This window comes from Pelodiscus sinensis, chromosome 2 (assembly GCF_052426305.1).
Source record: "Pelodiscus sinensis isolate ZL-2025 chromosome 2, ASM5242630v1, whole genome shotgun sequence".
Classification (NCBI taxonomy): Eukaryota; Metazoa; Chordata; order Testudines; family Trionychidae; genus Pelodiscus; species Pelodiscus sinensis.
The window spans coordinates 67,540,104-67,556,071 of record NC_143053.1 but is presented as its reverse complement, the minus strand read 5'-3'; the positions used below and the strand labels follow the sequence as shown (position 1 = coordinate 67,556,071).

Here is a 15,968-nt window from a genome sequence, read left to right as displayed (position 1 = left end):
CCTCCCCCGCCCACTTTCTTCACTTCCCAGCCGCATCTCCACCCCGGCCCTTGCTCAGCCCCGCCCTCCGCGACCAAGGCGCGGCGCGACAGTTGGGAGGGAATTCCGGTTGCCGTAAAGCGATGCGCGCTGCGCTTTTTACCCTTGCCGGGGGCGTGCTGTGAGGAGCGGCCATGGCAGCTGCGTCGCGGGGCGGCGGTGGGCCCCAGGCCCTGGAGCTACTGCGCGCCCTGCCCAGGGTCAGCTTGCTTAACCTGAGACCCAACCCCGGCGCCAGGAAAGCGGTGAGTGCCGGGCGCGGCTCAGGCCTTGACTGTCGGGTAACGAGTCAGGGCCCGCAGCGGCGCCGCTGGTTATTGTCTCCCTCGTCCTCCCCCAGCCAGTCTGCTTGGAGGCCCCGGGGGTTGTGGGATCCACGCCAGGCCCCGACTCTTGCGCTTGCAGGTTGCCCCCGAAGTCCTGTCCGTGGGGCGGGGCCTTGGCGTTTAAAAGCCGAGAAGCGGGCTGAAAAAATTCTGCCGCCTTTCTGGGGTTTTGGGTACTCGCCCCGCTGGAAGCTGAAATTTATAACCTACAGCTACATTGAGAGTTGCTAATTCGGCTTGATTCTCTTCTGCTGGTGCGGGTTGGAATCGCTCTTCTTTTTACTTCATTGAGGTGCGGGGTTTTTCAGTAGCAGGCTTCTGCAGTGGGGATGTTAAAATGCATTTATTTCGGTAAATGCGTAACCGGTGAATTTTTCAGCGTTTACATGGGGGGGCCCAGTGTAGGCAGTGCCTGCTCTCCCTTGCTCTGCTGCCTCTGATACAGAGGTGGGGTTTGGGGGAAAGTACTGTGTGTGACCTTGACAGTTAATCTGGAGGCCCAGTCCCGTCCGTTAACCGTTTACACTATCGAGGCCCTACTCTGCAGTGTTTCTAGGACTCCATAAACACTAAGAAGGTTGAGTAGCATGGGCAGTTGGCGCCTTAGTTTGCCAATGTTTGTAACTGAGGGTCTTCACTTCTATTTAAGGCTCAAAGGGAAAAAGTGCTTTTGGTTAGGTCCATGATAGTTTTAATTCTGCTGGTATACTGACTGAGCTTTTATTTATTATCCATTTTTGTTATGTCTACCTGTGCTCACTAAGGCCATGTCTACGCAGGTGTGTGTGTGTGTGGTTTTTTTTCTGGTACAGGCATATTGGTGACTATACTGGCAAAGATACTGTTGTGCAGATTCACAGTACACCAGCAAAACGTAACACTTCTAACAGTGTAGCTTATTTCATCATTCCAAACTTTTTGAAACAAGCTCTGTTGATAAAAGTACAAGTTTGCTGGCATAGACTGCGATTCTGGCTGTGTGCAATAATTGACCCACAGGCTGGATGCAGTTCACCATAAATACAGCAGTAGTGGCCCGCCAGGGTCTGTTTACTTGCTCCTCCAAAAGTATGGGTGCTTGTAGCTTCTGTTGGCTGTGGACCACCATTTCCAGCCAATGTGAGCTACAGGAAGCAGTGTCCCGATCCACACCCACTTCCTGAAGTTCTCATTGGCTGGGAACAGTAGTCCACAACCAACAGAACTGCAAGTGCCCATACCTGTGGAGGTATAGGTAAATACTGTGGTGGTGGCCTGTCAGGGACTTACTCTGGTGAACTCTGTGTCTTATTGCCCACCCCTGGTCTGTGCTAAAGATTTAGAAGATCAGGGTAGGAAGAGATCTTTGGAGGTCATCTAGTCCGGCCTCTTGCTCAAATCAGGACTAACCCCAGCTAAATCATTCACCCAGGACCTTGAAAAGCTGGCCCTTAAAGCTCTAATGGTGGAGATTCTATCACTTCCTTAGGTAACCCATTCCAGTGCTTCACCACCCTCCTGGTAAGGATGTTAAAATGCAGATATCAGGCTAACTGTATAGATCAATGGTTCCTTTTTGATTTTTGAAAAACCCTCCCCCCAAATAGCAGCAAACTTGTTGAGCAAAAGGAACTGAACAGGGCAGCAAAACTTGATTGGGGGTGAAGGCTGGGTCACCTCACGCTCTCTCACCTGGAATTTCTTCATGCCCCCCAGTTTGGGACCCCATGGTATAGATGATACCGTTTGTATCGACTATACGATTAGTCAGTAGGACTGTTTTGCAGAGCCTCAGCAGAGGTAGCTCCAGGAGCCACCCTGAGCAGTCCTGGCTCATGCCAGCTCCAGGAGCCACCCATGCTGCAACTCTGCATTTTAAATGTATGGCCTCAAACAGTCCCCCACTCCCTGTGTTCCCAGTGCAGCTGCTTCAGCCTTTGAAATGTACAAGAGCTGCCTAGCTCTTATTACGTTTAAAATGCAGAGCCGCAGTGGTCCTGGACCAGCATGAGCCAGAACTGAGCCGGGCTTGCTCAGTCCTGGCTTGCGCCGGGTCCAACAGCCCCTGTCCATGGCGCGGGGTCCCAGAGGGAAGCTGGGGTACACACACCCCGTGAACAGGGGCTGTGCTAGAGCAGCCTCTGCCTGCAGATGGCCAGGGCTGCTGTGGACATTGGCTGCTTTGCAGCAGCACACTTCCACCCCCCACAGGATCCTGCAGAGCTACCAACAGCAGCACAGAAATAAGGATGGCATGGTATGCTATTGTCACCCTTACTTCTGCACTGCTACTGGGGGGGTGCTGTCTTCAGAGCAGCGTACTTGACTAATAGCCACTGCTCTCAGTGTAAAAGTAAGGGTGGCACTACCACAATACACTCAAATAACCTTGTGATCCCTATGTAGCTCCCTTTTGGATCAGGACCCTCAATTTCAGAAGTGGTGGTCTCCCATGTGTACTGTGTATAGTATAATAGGGTAAAAGCAAAAACAGCCAGATTTCACAATCTGTAATTTTTTTTTCATAGCTGTGAATTTGGTAGGACCCTACTACACCAATGTAAACTGTAGTATGTACATGGCCTTACTCTAGCTTTGCATATCCATGTAGACTTTTAGCCATTTGATTAGGTAACGATCTAGAATCACATTTTGTTTAATGTTCTCCTTTAGTTCAAGATGTGGAAATGCTTAACTTTTCTCACCAGTCTCACACAGTTCATTAAGGAGCAGGCCTATATTTCCCCAGAATGTACATTGGCAGTGCTAATGCATCCATAGTGTAATAGCTGAATGTATGAATTATTGCTTTGAAGGAAAAAAGACGTGGCCGTGGAAGACATGGGGGTAGGAAATGTGGTCGAGGTCATAAAGGAGAAACACAAAGAGGAAATCGTCCCCGTTTGGGCTTTGAGGGTGGCCAGACTCCATTTTACTTGATTATTCCAAAATATGGGTATAATGAAGGACACAGGTAAGTTTACTTCCTAGATTTATTTCAAGTAGAATGTCATTTGGTTTTATCTTTCTTCTGGATTGGCTGCCAAAATTTAATTTTGTGAAAGTGGCTGCACATGAGACAGTCTCCCCTTTCAGTTACTCAGCTGTCTTCCCCCAATGTGTCCCACTGTCCTCTTCTCATTCCTCACACTTTCTGTAACTTGGAAACCATTAATCTCTCTCTCATCTCTCACTATCTGAACTCTTTCCACTTTATTATCACCACTCCTGCATTCATCTTAATCTGAAGCCTATTGGCAGACTCAGGGATTCTAGTAGGTTTTGGATCAACCCTATAGGGTTCAGCATCTCTAGAAGATCACCTCCTCTTCCTTCAGCTCCTTGCCAACCAACCCTAATCACAGTAACTTTTCCTTTGTGATAGTAAACTCATAGAAGTGTAATACTGTAAGGTACCTAGAAAGATCATCTAGTCAATCTACCTGTGCTGAAACAGGATCAACTATGCCTAGACCATGGGTTTCAAATTCACTGTCTGTGGGTCATCTATGGGCTGGAACATGTTTGCAATCTGGCTTGTGGGGTGGGACTTTCCCTGTTCCCCAAACTCCACCCTTTCCTATCACTGCCCTCCAATTGCACCCCAGCCCCTGAAGAACGCAACATTGTGATTACTGTAGGAAACCTGGCATGGGGCAGTAGCAGTGGTTGGGCCCTTCCACGCTGCCTAGGAAGATAGCCAAGCACTGAAGCAATCTTTACACATTGGAAAGCCTTTCATGAGAAGTTAATCTAAATCTCCCTTGCTACAGAAAAAGCCTATTATGTCTTGTCCTGCCATAAGTGGACATGGTGAACAATTGATTATCATCCTTTTTATATTATCCCTTAACATACATGAGAACTGTTACCTGGTACTCCCCTCATTTTTCCGTTCTCAAGACTACCCATGCCAAAGTGTGTGAGAGAACCTTAAACTATGCAGAAAAAGCTTATCTAAACCATTTTTGTAGCTGTCCTCTAGACTGTGTTGGATTTCTCTACATCTTATTGTTGCTAAAGGGTACTGCAGGTGAGACATCACCAGAGCCAAGTAGCATCACTGGAACAATTACCTCATGTCTTAATATGAGTGTACTATGTAATACACACCAAAGTGATACAGGTTGAAACTCCCTAGTCAAGAATCCTCGGCACTATGGATGTCTTCATGTAGTCAACTATACGATTAACCAATAAGCCTGGTCTTATTAGTTAATCTTGTCAACTACACACATTTTCCACACACCTCTCCCCCCCCCTTGCTGCTTCTGTATCGGAGTCGGTGCCCATGAGAAGCTAGTTTAAAAGCGGCTCCCCATGAGCACCGGATCCGCTTTGCACGCCCCCGCCATGTAGCTGCCTCTGAGAGGCTATCTCTACACTGCAGGTTTTTTGCGGAATAGGAAATGCAAATGGAGCACTCATTTGCTTATCATCTTCCAATCCTTTTTGCAGATAAGGTTTTTGTGATTAAAAAGCCCTGTGTAGATGGGGAATTTGTTGGTGGGAAAAAAAACCTTTTGCGCAAGAGCCTGTAAACCTCATTTTTTGGGGAATAAGGGATCTTGCGCAAAAGGGTTTTCCTCCCCCCCCCGACAAATGCCCCGTCTACACAAGGGTTTTATCGCAAAAATCTCTTCCACAAAAGATTGGAAGAAGATATGCAAATGAGTGCTCCATTTGCATTTCCTCTTGTGCAAAAAACCCACTGTGTAGACACAGCCATAGAGAGGCAGCAGTGTGGCGATGATGGGGGGGAGGGCAGGCTGGAGTCAACATGCATGAGAAGCCGGCTTTCAAGCCAGCTCCCCCCCCCCTCCCCCCCCCCCCCCCCCCACGTGTATCGGCTCTGTGGACCCTCCTGTCCTCTTTGCTACCTTCTACAGAGGCAACAAGGCAGGGCGGGTGGGGGCCAGTGCTGTGGGGAGCTGGCTTTAAAACCTGGTTCCCCCCCAGCACAGCCTCTGTGGTACCACCTGTTCCCTCACCTCCAGATTGCTGCCTGAGTGGTGCAGTTGGCTGGCTTATCCCCCAGGGATAGCAGGGGCTGCCTGGCCCAGCCGCCAGTTCACCAACCTGGGAACCTTACTTGTGTAGTCACTGGCAACGTCCAGAGCCCTGTCTGCAGCCAGCCGTTCTTACCAGTGCGCCTGTCTCCCTGTGATCTTTATGCAGTGTAACTGTGCCTGCTAGCAGCCTCCTCCCTTAGGCTATGTCTACACTGCCCCTGTTTTGTGCAAAAAAAAATTCAAAAAACTCCTCTTGTGCAAAAATGGAGCCTCAATTATGCCAATGAAGTGTGGCGATATTCCACGCTTCGCCTCATTTGCATACGTTTTTGCAGAAAAGGCTATAGTGTAGACATAGCTTTAGTGTTTTATGAGAGTCGTATTCCAGGCAAATTCAATTATCCTGGCACAACCAAAACCTTACTTTGCTTAAGTAATAAGAGGAAGCTGCATACAAAATTTAATGGTCCTAGCTCTTACCATTTAAGAGGTGTTCTTGAATAAACAGATTCACAAGTGGACAGAAAGACACACACATTTTCTCAAATGGATAGTAGAAAGCCATTCAAGACTGAAGGAAATGCTTCATTAAAGTTAGGTATGCCATGTCTACCATTTTCCCCCTTATCCATTAGGCTTGTTGTCCTTAGGGGTGTAAGTGACTAGTGATGCACCAGCCAGCTCCGAAAGCTCAACATCAAGTGCCCACCATCACAGTGAAGGGACAAAAGCTGCAAGCAGTGGACCAATTTACATATCTTGGCAGCACCCTCTCCCGCGCAGTGACAGTTGACATCGAGGTCAACTGCAGAGTCGCCAAGGCAAGCTCTGCATTCGGCAGACTGCTGACCAAAGTGTGGGACCGCCGTGGAATAAGCCTTGCTACAAAGCTTAAAGTCTATCGAGCAGTAGTGTTAACTACCCTGATGTATGCCAGTGAGACTTGGATTGTATATAGGAGGCACGCTAGGCAACTGAACCACTTCCACACGATTTGCCTCCGCAGACTTCTGAGGATCCGGTGGCAGGATAAGGTGCCAGACACAGAAGTCCTTTCTAGAGCAGGTCTGCCGTCAGTTTACACCCTGCTGATGAAAGCTCAGACACGCTGGGCAGGCCATGTTGCAAGGATGCCAGATCATCGCATCCCTAAACAGCTCTTCTATGGTGAGCTGTTTCAAGGGAAGCGATCTCACGGGGGACAAAAGAAGCGATACAAAGATACGCTTAAAGCCTCTCTCAAGTCCCTGGATATTGACACCACCTCCTGGGAGACCCTGGCACAAGACCGATCAACATGGCACACGCTGATCTACCAAGGCTGTCAAACATCTGAAGCCAGAAGGACAACCATAGCACAAGAGAAGCGAGCACTCCGTAAAGCCAGAGTTGCAAAAGCTGCAACAGTGGTGCCCACACACGTCTGCCCGACATGTGGCAGAACATTCCGTGCCCGTATCGGCCTTATCAGCCATTTGCGGACACACCGTGGACAGTCCACAACCCGTTAGATGTCAAGGTCCTCTTTGAATACGATGGACCAACAACAACAACAACAAGTGACTAGATGACTACCTGATAAGCCTAGGCTTATTGGGTAGTCAAGCTGACTAGTCACTTCCCCCTCTTGCTGCCTCTGTATCCGGGGCAGCAAGGGAGGGAAGCAGGAGCCAGTGCTGGGAGGAGGCCGAGGTACAGTGGGAAACGTAAGCAGGGACTGCTTGAGTCTCCACAAGGCCCTTGCTACATTTCAAAGGCAGATACAGCGGGAACCTGGGGCGAGCAGGGATTCAAGCAGTCTCTGCAGGCAGCTGTTCCTCGTTGTGCCTCTGCTTTTTAAATGTAGGATAGCAAGCGCCCTGCCCCACCCCTTAAAAACTGCTTAAAAGCCGGTTCTTCTCTTCCTCCCCACCCCCCCTGCACTGTCTCCGCAGAGGGCAGCAGGGAAACAGTGTGATTGGGGATTCAAACAGTCCTGCTCACTCCAGGCCCACTGCTGTCCCCTCCCTTTGGAATGTACAAGAGCTGCTGTGGCTCTGGTACATTTCAAAGGGAGAGGCGCAGTGGGATAGTGAGCACCCCTCCTTATCGACTAATCAAGTAGTCAATGAAAATTCCATTGACTACTCAATTAGCTGATTAATTTAAATGTAATATCCCTAGTAAGGAGCTAGGATGAGGTGCTTTACTCATCTAGGGTCCCAGCCACTGGCTACAGGGCTCTGCAGCCGTTCCCCACTGTGGTCCTAGCGTGGGACAGTGAGAGACATGGACAGGGGAAGTGCTGGGCCCCTGGGTAGGGGGGGCCCCTGAGCATTGGGCCATGCAAAGCCTTAGGATGCTGCAGCATCTCCCCCAACTAGGGTTGTGAAAGGTTAACTGGTAAACATCACTCTAATGCTTACTAGCAGCAGTAGGGACTGGAGCAGCTTCCTGCCCATCCCGAGGATGGCAGGCCTGGGAGTGTGGTTAACCAGTCAAATGTTGTTTAACCAGTTAACCGATTAAATGAGATTTTACCATCCCTATTTTCAGTTTCATATTTTTCCGTCCTAAACTTCTTTGCCTTTTCAGCCGCAGGCGCCAGTATCAACCCCTCAGTCTCCAAAAGCTGCAGTACCTTATTGACTTGGGTAGAGTGGACCCCACTCAACCAGTTGATTTAACTCAGCTCACCAATGCCAGAGGGGTGACAATACAGCCACTCAAAAGAGATTATGGAGTCCAACTAGTAGATGAGGTATGTCTGAAATACATTATTCTACTGGTAGTGTAAAGCCTGGTTTTGTGTTTTGTTTTATGTTTTGTTTTGTTTTGTTCTCCTCTGCTGGAAGCATGATTACTTTTGCTTGTAAATAGAAGGCTAATTACCGTAAATTTGTAATGCTAAATCCACTAGAGGGCACTATGTAGTCATGAAAAGGTGGACAATGTTATGATTTGCAAGATGTTTTGTTTCTTCTTTTGGAAGAGTAATTGTTAAACCATGTAACAGGATATTGTATAATTCAGTTTTTGTATTTTATACTCTGTAGAGAGATTAATATGGCTACCAAAATTATTCATTTAATCTAAGCACATATTGTAATTTGCAGGGCTCAGATATCTTTTCAGCAAAAGTAAATATTGAAGTACAGATGGCATCTGAGCTAGCCATTGCTGCAATTGAAAAAAATGGTGGTGTTATTACAACAAGCTTCTATGACCCACGGAGTTTGGGTAAGAATTTGCCTCTCATCCCCTCAATTCTTTTGGGATGATGTGTGTTTAAATCTAAATCCTAAATCTAGACAGCATTGGAAAGACCATTCATTCATTCATTCATTCATTCATTCATTCTTTTTTTTTATTCCAGTAGGAGTGCTGTTAAATCAATGCATTCTAATAGAGATCTGCTACTCTCATAAAAGCAATACTAATTCATTTTTCCATTATTTACAGCTTTCTTCTCATCCTTACCTAGTAACTGATACCATATACATTGAGTTTAGGGAAACTACATTTAAGCAGTTTAGATTTGGGTGTAAGGTTGCTTTTAGGTGAAGGGTCAGGGAGGGATGTGTTACACAATTCTGTAGCTTTTTTTTTTAAACAACTATCAACATTATATGCATATTATATGTGGGGAAAAATTGATAGTGAAAGTTCAGTGCTTAAGCCCTTCTTTAAGATCATACTAATATGCAGAACTCCAAATCATGTTTTGTAAATTCTTTCATTCAAAACTAGCACTCTTCTTCCTGGAAAATGGTCCCGTTTTTTTGGCAAAAAGCCAATTTATGGACTTGAAATGTTTTCAGATTGTAAAAATGATTTGTTTTTGGATCTCTTTCTGAAATAAAAGTTTGAGCATGGATTTACCCCCAAATAAAATAGCTATCACTTCTTTACAGAGTTTCAGTGAAGTATGATTTCTGTTTAGCTTGAGTCTGTATTTTGCCCAACATTCAAATGTACTATCTACTGTATTAATGGTGGTTACATTCATAAACTGAAAGCCAGACATGAGCCTTATTGAATTAATTGTATTATGTTGGTCTTGTCCATTCTTTTAAACCAATCAAAAAAAAACAAACCCTGACCATTTTAATTAAAAAAAAAAAAAAAATGGACTGTTCCCATCCTTAGAGATATTCCCAATAAGCCATTTGGCATTTCTAAAGAGAGATTCTTATTAGGGCAACATATTTGAGAGTTCTAAACTCACAAATCAACTGGTTTGATATATGCAGCATTGTTGTAGTTGTTGACCCCAGTAGCTGTCGACCCCAGGTTATCTGAGACATAAGTTGGGGAGATAATGGCTTTTATTGGACCAGCTTCTGTTGGTCATCCACTGTGTCTCTCTAGCCCTGTTGTGACAGTCCTACACTAAAAGCAAGGCCTTTTAAGTACATGGTAATCTTCTAGTTCAGATTACTATACCATAGCTTTCTTTCCAAATGTGGCATGCTATCAATATTTGAAATGTTATTAAAACAGTGGTTCATGCAGATCATTATAAAACTGGAGTATAAATCAGTTTTTTTAACAATATTTCAACTGATTCATTTGGATTATTCCATTTAAACAAACAAATTGATGGTTGATATCCCAGACTAAGAAAACATGAAGAGATTATCTCTCTAATTTACCTGCGACAAATTCATTCAGGTGAAATAATCTAGCAAGAGACTTCATGTATATAGTAGGCTTGTCCTTGAGGAAATATCCTCTAATGCTTTTGAACCTTGATTTAAAAACTGCTATCCCTAATTCTTTCTTTCTTCTCCTTTGCTTGCACATAGAGATTTTGTGCAAGCCAGTACCTTTTTTTCTGCGTGGCCAGCCTATTCCCAAGAGAATGCTTCCACCTGAAGATCTGGTTCGCTACTACACAGATGCCAAGAATCGTGGTTATCTAACAGATCCCTCAAAGATTCCAGAAGCCAGGCTTGAACTCGCCAGGAAATATGGTTATGTTTTGCCAGACATAAGTAAAGATGAACTTTTCCAAATGCTAAGCACACGCAAGGACCCTAGACAGATTTTCTTTGGTCTTGCTCCAGGTTGGGTGGTAAACATGAGTGAAAAGAAAATCCTGAAACCAACGGATGAGAGGTTGCTAAGATACTATAGCTCATGAATTCTGGGACAACTGCAGATGTACAGGAAACATCTGGATATGAAATAATGGATTAGAAGTGATGTTTGTTTTAAAGCACATTCTTATTGTACTAGTCAAAACATTAGTATACACTTGACTGTATAATACTAAAGGTACATCTTTGTTATATTGACTCAATACCATATAGTCAAAAGAATAGTCTTTCAAAAATAAATGTCAAAATTTCTCTTGCTGTGATTTGCGACTTGTTTCTTTGATTAAAAATATTTTGATTCTCTTATTCTAAAGAATGCTAGCCTAAGGAATAGGTTGTGCCAATAACTTTTCATTTATTTCCCAAGATCAACTTTTAATCGGTACTTCCATCCAACGTTTTAAAGCTTCTTAAAAAAAGGTGAAATGCAACTTGTAAACCACACTTCAGAATTTATTCAGTCCACACTTCAGAATTTATTCAGTGAATTGTACAAAACTGAATCCTCAACACTTTTGAGAGACACCAGTAGTAGTCTCATTTTACAGCTAGTGTTCCTGAAGCAGAGAGATTAAATAACTTTCCTGAGGCCATAGTAGTGACTTGACTGGTCAGTGGCAGACATAGAATTAGAACACGAACTTTTGATTTAATCAGATATTTAAAACCAGTTGAGACACACGTGTGTGTCTAATCAGGATTTTTCTAAAATATTATAAATAGAAAATCTAAGCACAAGTAAAAATGTATACAAAAAGCAGTATCAGCAAATGTTGCTGTTTTTATAGCCATTAACTTTAGATAAGGTGCATATATTAAAATTAGGAGTTTAGAGATAGGACATTGTAACTGAGCTGATTCTCATTCGAACATAATGTACAAGTTTGGTCAAGTCACTTAATCTTCCCTGTGTGTCAATTAATCTGCCCTGTGTGTCAATTATTTCCCATCTCTAGAATGAGAATAATTCTTTCCTATTTCCCAGGAGTAGTTAGAATAAACCTCATTAATGAGGATTTCATGAGGTGATTTTATATAATCTCCGCATGGGCTACTGGAAATTATAATTAAAACTAAATCTAGCTAAGAAATTGAATTTTTCATCATGATTTTCCATTAGGAAAACTGAAATTGCAACAACCAACATTTTTTCTTGAATTTTTTTGGCAACCATATTTTCCAACAGATGTTTTAGAGTGAGAATCTTTAATCCGCTCTACTTTGAACATTATATACTCATGTGAAGGAATATTTATTTGGATGCCAGATTCTCTCCCCTTTACTCAATATAGATGAGCAAAATAGTACTTTGAAGCATCTGGGGCCTACTCCATCAATAAAGGATTAATCAACTCTCACTAAGTTAATGGAATGATTCCCATGTGTTACAATGGAAGTTGGATAAGGCACTAAAGAGGGAGAAGCTGTTGGATCTCTTTCTGGCATGTTTCCTTTTCTCTTCTGCAGAAAGTCTAGAAGACCAAGACAGGCATGCTGGAAGAATTTGTATAGTGGGGGTGCTGAGAGCCATTGGACTAAAATAAACACTGTATATGATCAAAACCACTTTGAGCTAAGGGATGCAGTACCCTTAGTTCCAGCACCTATGCCAAGAGTTAAATAATATCCCTCTTCCCCAATCTAATTTTCAGGTACCTGAGGGAATTGTAAACATCTCTCTTAGCTATGAAATTATCCCATATCCTAGGGATAAGCTACTTATTGCCAGCACCCTTCTGTGCTCCCCCACTCTGACTCTATGGGGTCCAAGCCTCTGCTGTAGGCTTTAAGAAAAGCTATTTTTCTTCCTGCCTTCCACCTCCCTTTCTTTTTTCAGGGTGGAGGGCTTGATGACTTGGTGTTTATCAACCCAGCTTCTTGAGCTGCTCAATTCACAGGTGGAATCAGAAAAACTAAGTGGGGAAAACCCTTCACATCTTCTCCATGATCTCAGTGAAATCTCACGGAGTCTGACAATCTCGTGTGGAATAAAATTTACATTAACAAAATAATTGTAGGTTTCCATTGTCCCAGATATAGATGCTAAGAAGTAATTGCCCCAGACTCCTGGCTTGCAGTTTAAAAGAAGCTGGAATATTGTGGTATAAAAGTGAGACCCAATTCCTGCTATTCAGTGGTGTTAATGTGAGCGTTTTTACAAGGTTCATAACTTTGGCATGTTCTTAAGTGATCCCATATGCCAAAAACATAGCTTCTGGTGTTATTTTGAGTGTGGAGTAAATAACTTTCTCATTTTACAGGTATCCTGTTATGCATCCTGATGATTGTTGGTTTGGAAACTTAAATGACAAGTGACACCTTTTTTTATTGTTACTACAATACTGGTTGCTCCATTTTTGGTGAGGCGCGGGGGGAGAAAATATTTATTGCCTTCCCTTATTTGTGCCATAATGTTTCTGTTTTTATGAATCAATTCACAATTGTACTTTGTGGAGGTAGTGGTACTCAACAGGAAGGCTACTGAGGTGGAAGCAAAGAAGGAAGTTAGTCATTTTAGTGAAGACTGAAGTGTAAGTGTGTGTGTGTGTGTGTGTATTGTGCATTTTAAAAAGTGATTTTGTTTCAATGTTAGCTTTCAATGTTTCAATGACACTTAGCAGGAGCAATTCAAGTCAGTGTCTGGTACAGACACTCAGACTTCAATTGTAGTAGATTTCTAAATGGCCTTCAGGTGAAGGGGTAATTCGGATAAAATGATAACAGAATGAAAGAATGAAAACAGGAAACAGATGTCTGGTGACGTCTGGTGATTGGATAGCACTTATTCAGTGAACATCGTCTTAGTCACAAGGCAGCTGTATCCTGGTCCTGATATTATTATGCTGCAAATATCTTGGAGCCAAAACAGCCACGTTCCCCCAAATCCGGTTATTCTAACTTATAAAGGTGATTTTCTATTGACTTATACTTGGCTTTAGTTGCCTTAGGTAAAATATGCACTGCTTGTCTTTTTCTGCTTACAGTAGCTAGTAGTTAATAGCAGCGGTTCCTAGCTGCTAACTAAAAAATGGCAGAGCTATAAAGGAATTCCTGTTTAATTTTCTCTCATCAGCAGCACAAGTCTCCTGGCAACATAGTATAGACTTAATTTACCTGTGCTTTTGATATCAACGAAGTCTCTAATAAATCCATAACAAACTGCTCCCCAATGGAATGTCTTTCATATGCTGATCAAGTTCTCTTGTACATGGAGAAAAACAGCACTGGCATTTATGACCATTACATGTACTTATGTTAAGAATGTGCACAATGTTTTTACATTCATAAGATAAATGATTGCACTGGGTTTCCTGTTTTGTTAGGCTTTTTCATATGCAACAATGTGTTGCACAGCAAGCATATTGACTCTGCTGTAACAGGAAAGGCATTTATCAGGTAGCTCCAGGATGAAATTTCATTTGGTCCATAAAGTGTTGAGTAATATTTTTATTCCTGTATACTTCCTTGGAAAACATACAGAGGAGATGATACTGAAATCAAGATGACTTTTGAGCAAATATGTACTCACATTCCACTTCGAAAGCACCCGGTTCTTGAGAACTAAGATGGACTTTGCTTTAATATTAGTCAATCAGTACTATACCTATTGTGGATTTTAAGTGAAGCTGTAATTCAAATGTGCCTCTTCCTCTTTTGTGCACTTGTATAATGAAGATAATTGCTTGCGACTTGGAGGTATTTGAGGCTTTATTGGTTTGATTGTGCAATATTTACATTTTGTGAAGCATTCAATTGGTGGTATGCAATTCTATTAAGTGGGTAAATTAGTAGACTAATCCTGAATCTTCACTGGCTGTATGCCGATATCTTTTTGACATATGAGTGCAATCAATGTTAGAGCTACAGGAAATTATACAAAATTTCTCCTCCTTCCCCCGGTAGCTGTAGTCCATATAAGCCAAAGAAGAGTATTTCTAGAAAGAACATTTTGCACCAATAGAGGGTGAATGAGAATTGGGCCAATAATACCTAGCTTTTCCAATACTATTCATTAGCAGAGCTCAGTGTTGTACAAAAGGTGTTCAGTATCATTATCCATATTTTGCAGAGAGGAAGTAGAGGCAAAATGGCTTTCTTGGTATCATCCCACAGGCCAATGGCAGTGCTTGGGAACAGACCGCAGGCCTTCAGAATGTCAGTCCAGTACTTGCTCTCCTAGGAAAAAGGAAGGAAAAAAAGAATAAATAGAATAAAAAGATGTGGAGAAACAACGGCAACAACATACTCATCTGTTTTCCTTTATTTCCCAGGCAGAAATCCTCAGTATCAGTGTTTCAGGGACAGGTGAGCCTAACATGCACTTACTAATGACTGCTAGTCTGGAATGCATAGTTCAGTAGTTGGGCAGGGAGAAAAGCAGAGTCCTCAGACCTGCACATAACTCCAATGGATGATTAAAAAGGGGTCTGTGACCATCACTCTTCTCCCCCCCCCCCCCCCCCCCCCGCTGCAGCACACAGCCCACTGATCAAAGTCTCAAAGTCAGGGAAATGAGCAGCTCTCTGGCATTGTCCACCCACTCCAACCCTGCAGGATTCTGGCAAGGGCATATGATTTTTTTATATTACTTGAATAAATTATGTGTATTAACTAAGCAAGCCAGTGAATGTTGTTAATGCTTCACACAAATACTGCTTGGAAAAAGAATACTTAAATAGAAACTAGGAAAAAAATACCTCAAAGCACATTTAAAAACAGCTATTAGCATTGTTCAACAGTGTCCAAGATATATAGCAAAAGCCAAGGTTATGCAGTACAATTCTGTTGTGCTTTAAAAAGGTAGCACTTCGTGGATAACTGCAGTAATACAATAGGAAACATTTTTAAAAGGACGCAAGTCTAACAATGAGGTTGAACTTTCAAGAACTTATATTAACAAGGGATTCAATCCCAGCGGTTCCTCAAAAGTATGTAGATGCTAAGCTCTCAGTGAAAGTGAATGGAAACTAAGTATCTAAACACTATTTTGGGCCTACTTGCTTGCTTATTAGATAGCATTCATGTCACTGTGATGGGATATAAGATAAAGAGTTAAAAGGAGTGGGCTCAATTAGTTTACCAGGTTACACCTGGTGGGTGTGTAGAATACATTTGCTATTAGATCCAGCTGTGTCTCTTTTCATGAAGGAATGAGTTCAGGGCTGTTAAAAGTGATGTGGGAGGATGGAGAACCAGGAGGAAAGTAGTGTGCTGTTCTTTTATTTTCTGAGGAAGAAACTGCAGAGAAGCTATAGGAGTAGAGTTGGCTCTTGGCCTGGGGCTGTGAAAAGCGGTAAGACTATAGGGAAATGACTGATAGTATTCTGCAGAGGAAGGGAGACTTGAGGAGGGCCAAGGATGTATTAAATGCCCAAGTCTAGGCATGAGAAAGCAATTGCCTGCTTTTGATTATGATTGAGCTTCCAGGGAGAAGCCCTACAGTCTGATGGAAGCATGTACTGGAAAGAGGAAGTCCTGGAAGGCATGTCTACATTAGGAAATTATTTTGGAATAACTCAAAATAACTGTTT

At 43.1% G+C, this 15,968-nt stretch overlaps 1 protein-coding gene across 1 annotated transcript; it reads left to right on the top strand.

The window, feature by feature from the left end:
• Positions 1 to 64: 64 nt before the first annotated feature.
• MRPL15 (mitochondrial ribosomal protein L15) lies at positions 65 to 10,700 on the top strand. The gene is made up of 5 exons (XM_006112193.5): positions 65 to 284; positions 3,161 to 3,318; positions 7,931 to 8,096; positions 8,452 to 8,575; positions 10,144 to 10,700. Exons 1-5 carry the CDS (start codon positions 174 to 176, stop codon positions 10,479 to 10,481), a joined length of 897 nt encoding a protein of 298 aa, XP_006112255.3. The 5' UTR covers positions 65 to 173; the 3' UTR covers positions 10,482 to 10,700.
• The last annotated feature ends 5,268 nt before the right edge of the window (positions 10,701 to 15,968 follow it).

Coding starts and splice junctions, on each gene's coding strand:
- MRPL15 (XM_006112193.5), top strand. CDS start 174: ATGGCAGCTGCGTCGCGGGGCGGCGGTGGGCCCCAGGCCCTGGAGCTA. Junction 285..3,160: donor ACCCCGGCGCCAGGAAAGCG/GTGAGTGCCGGG, acceptor ATTGCTTTGAAG/GAAAAAAGACGTGGCCGTGG. Junction 8,097..8,451: donor GAGTCCAACTAGTAGATGAG/GTATGTCTGAAA, acceptor TGTAATTTGCAG/GGCTCAGATATCTTTTCAGC.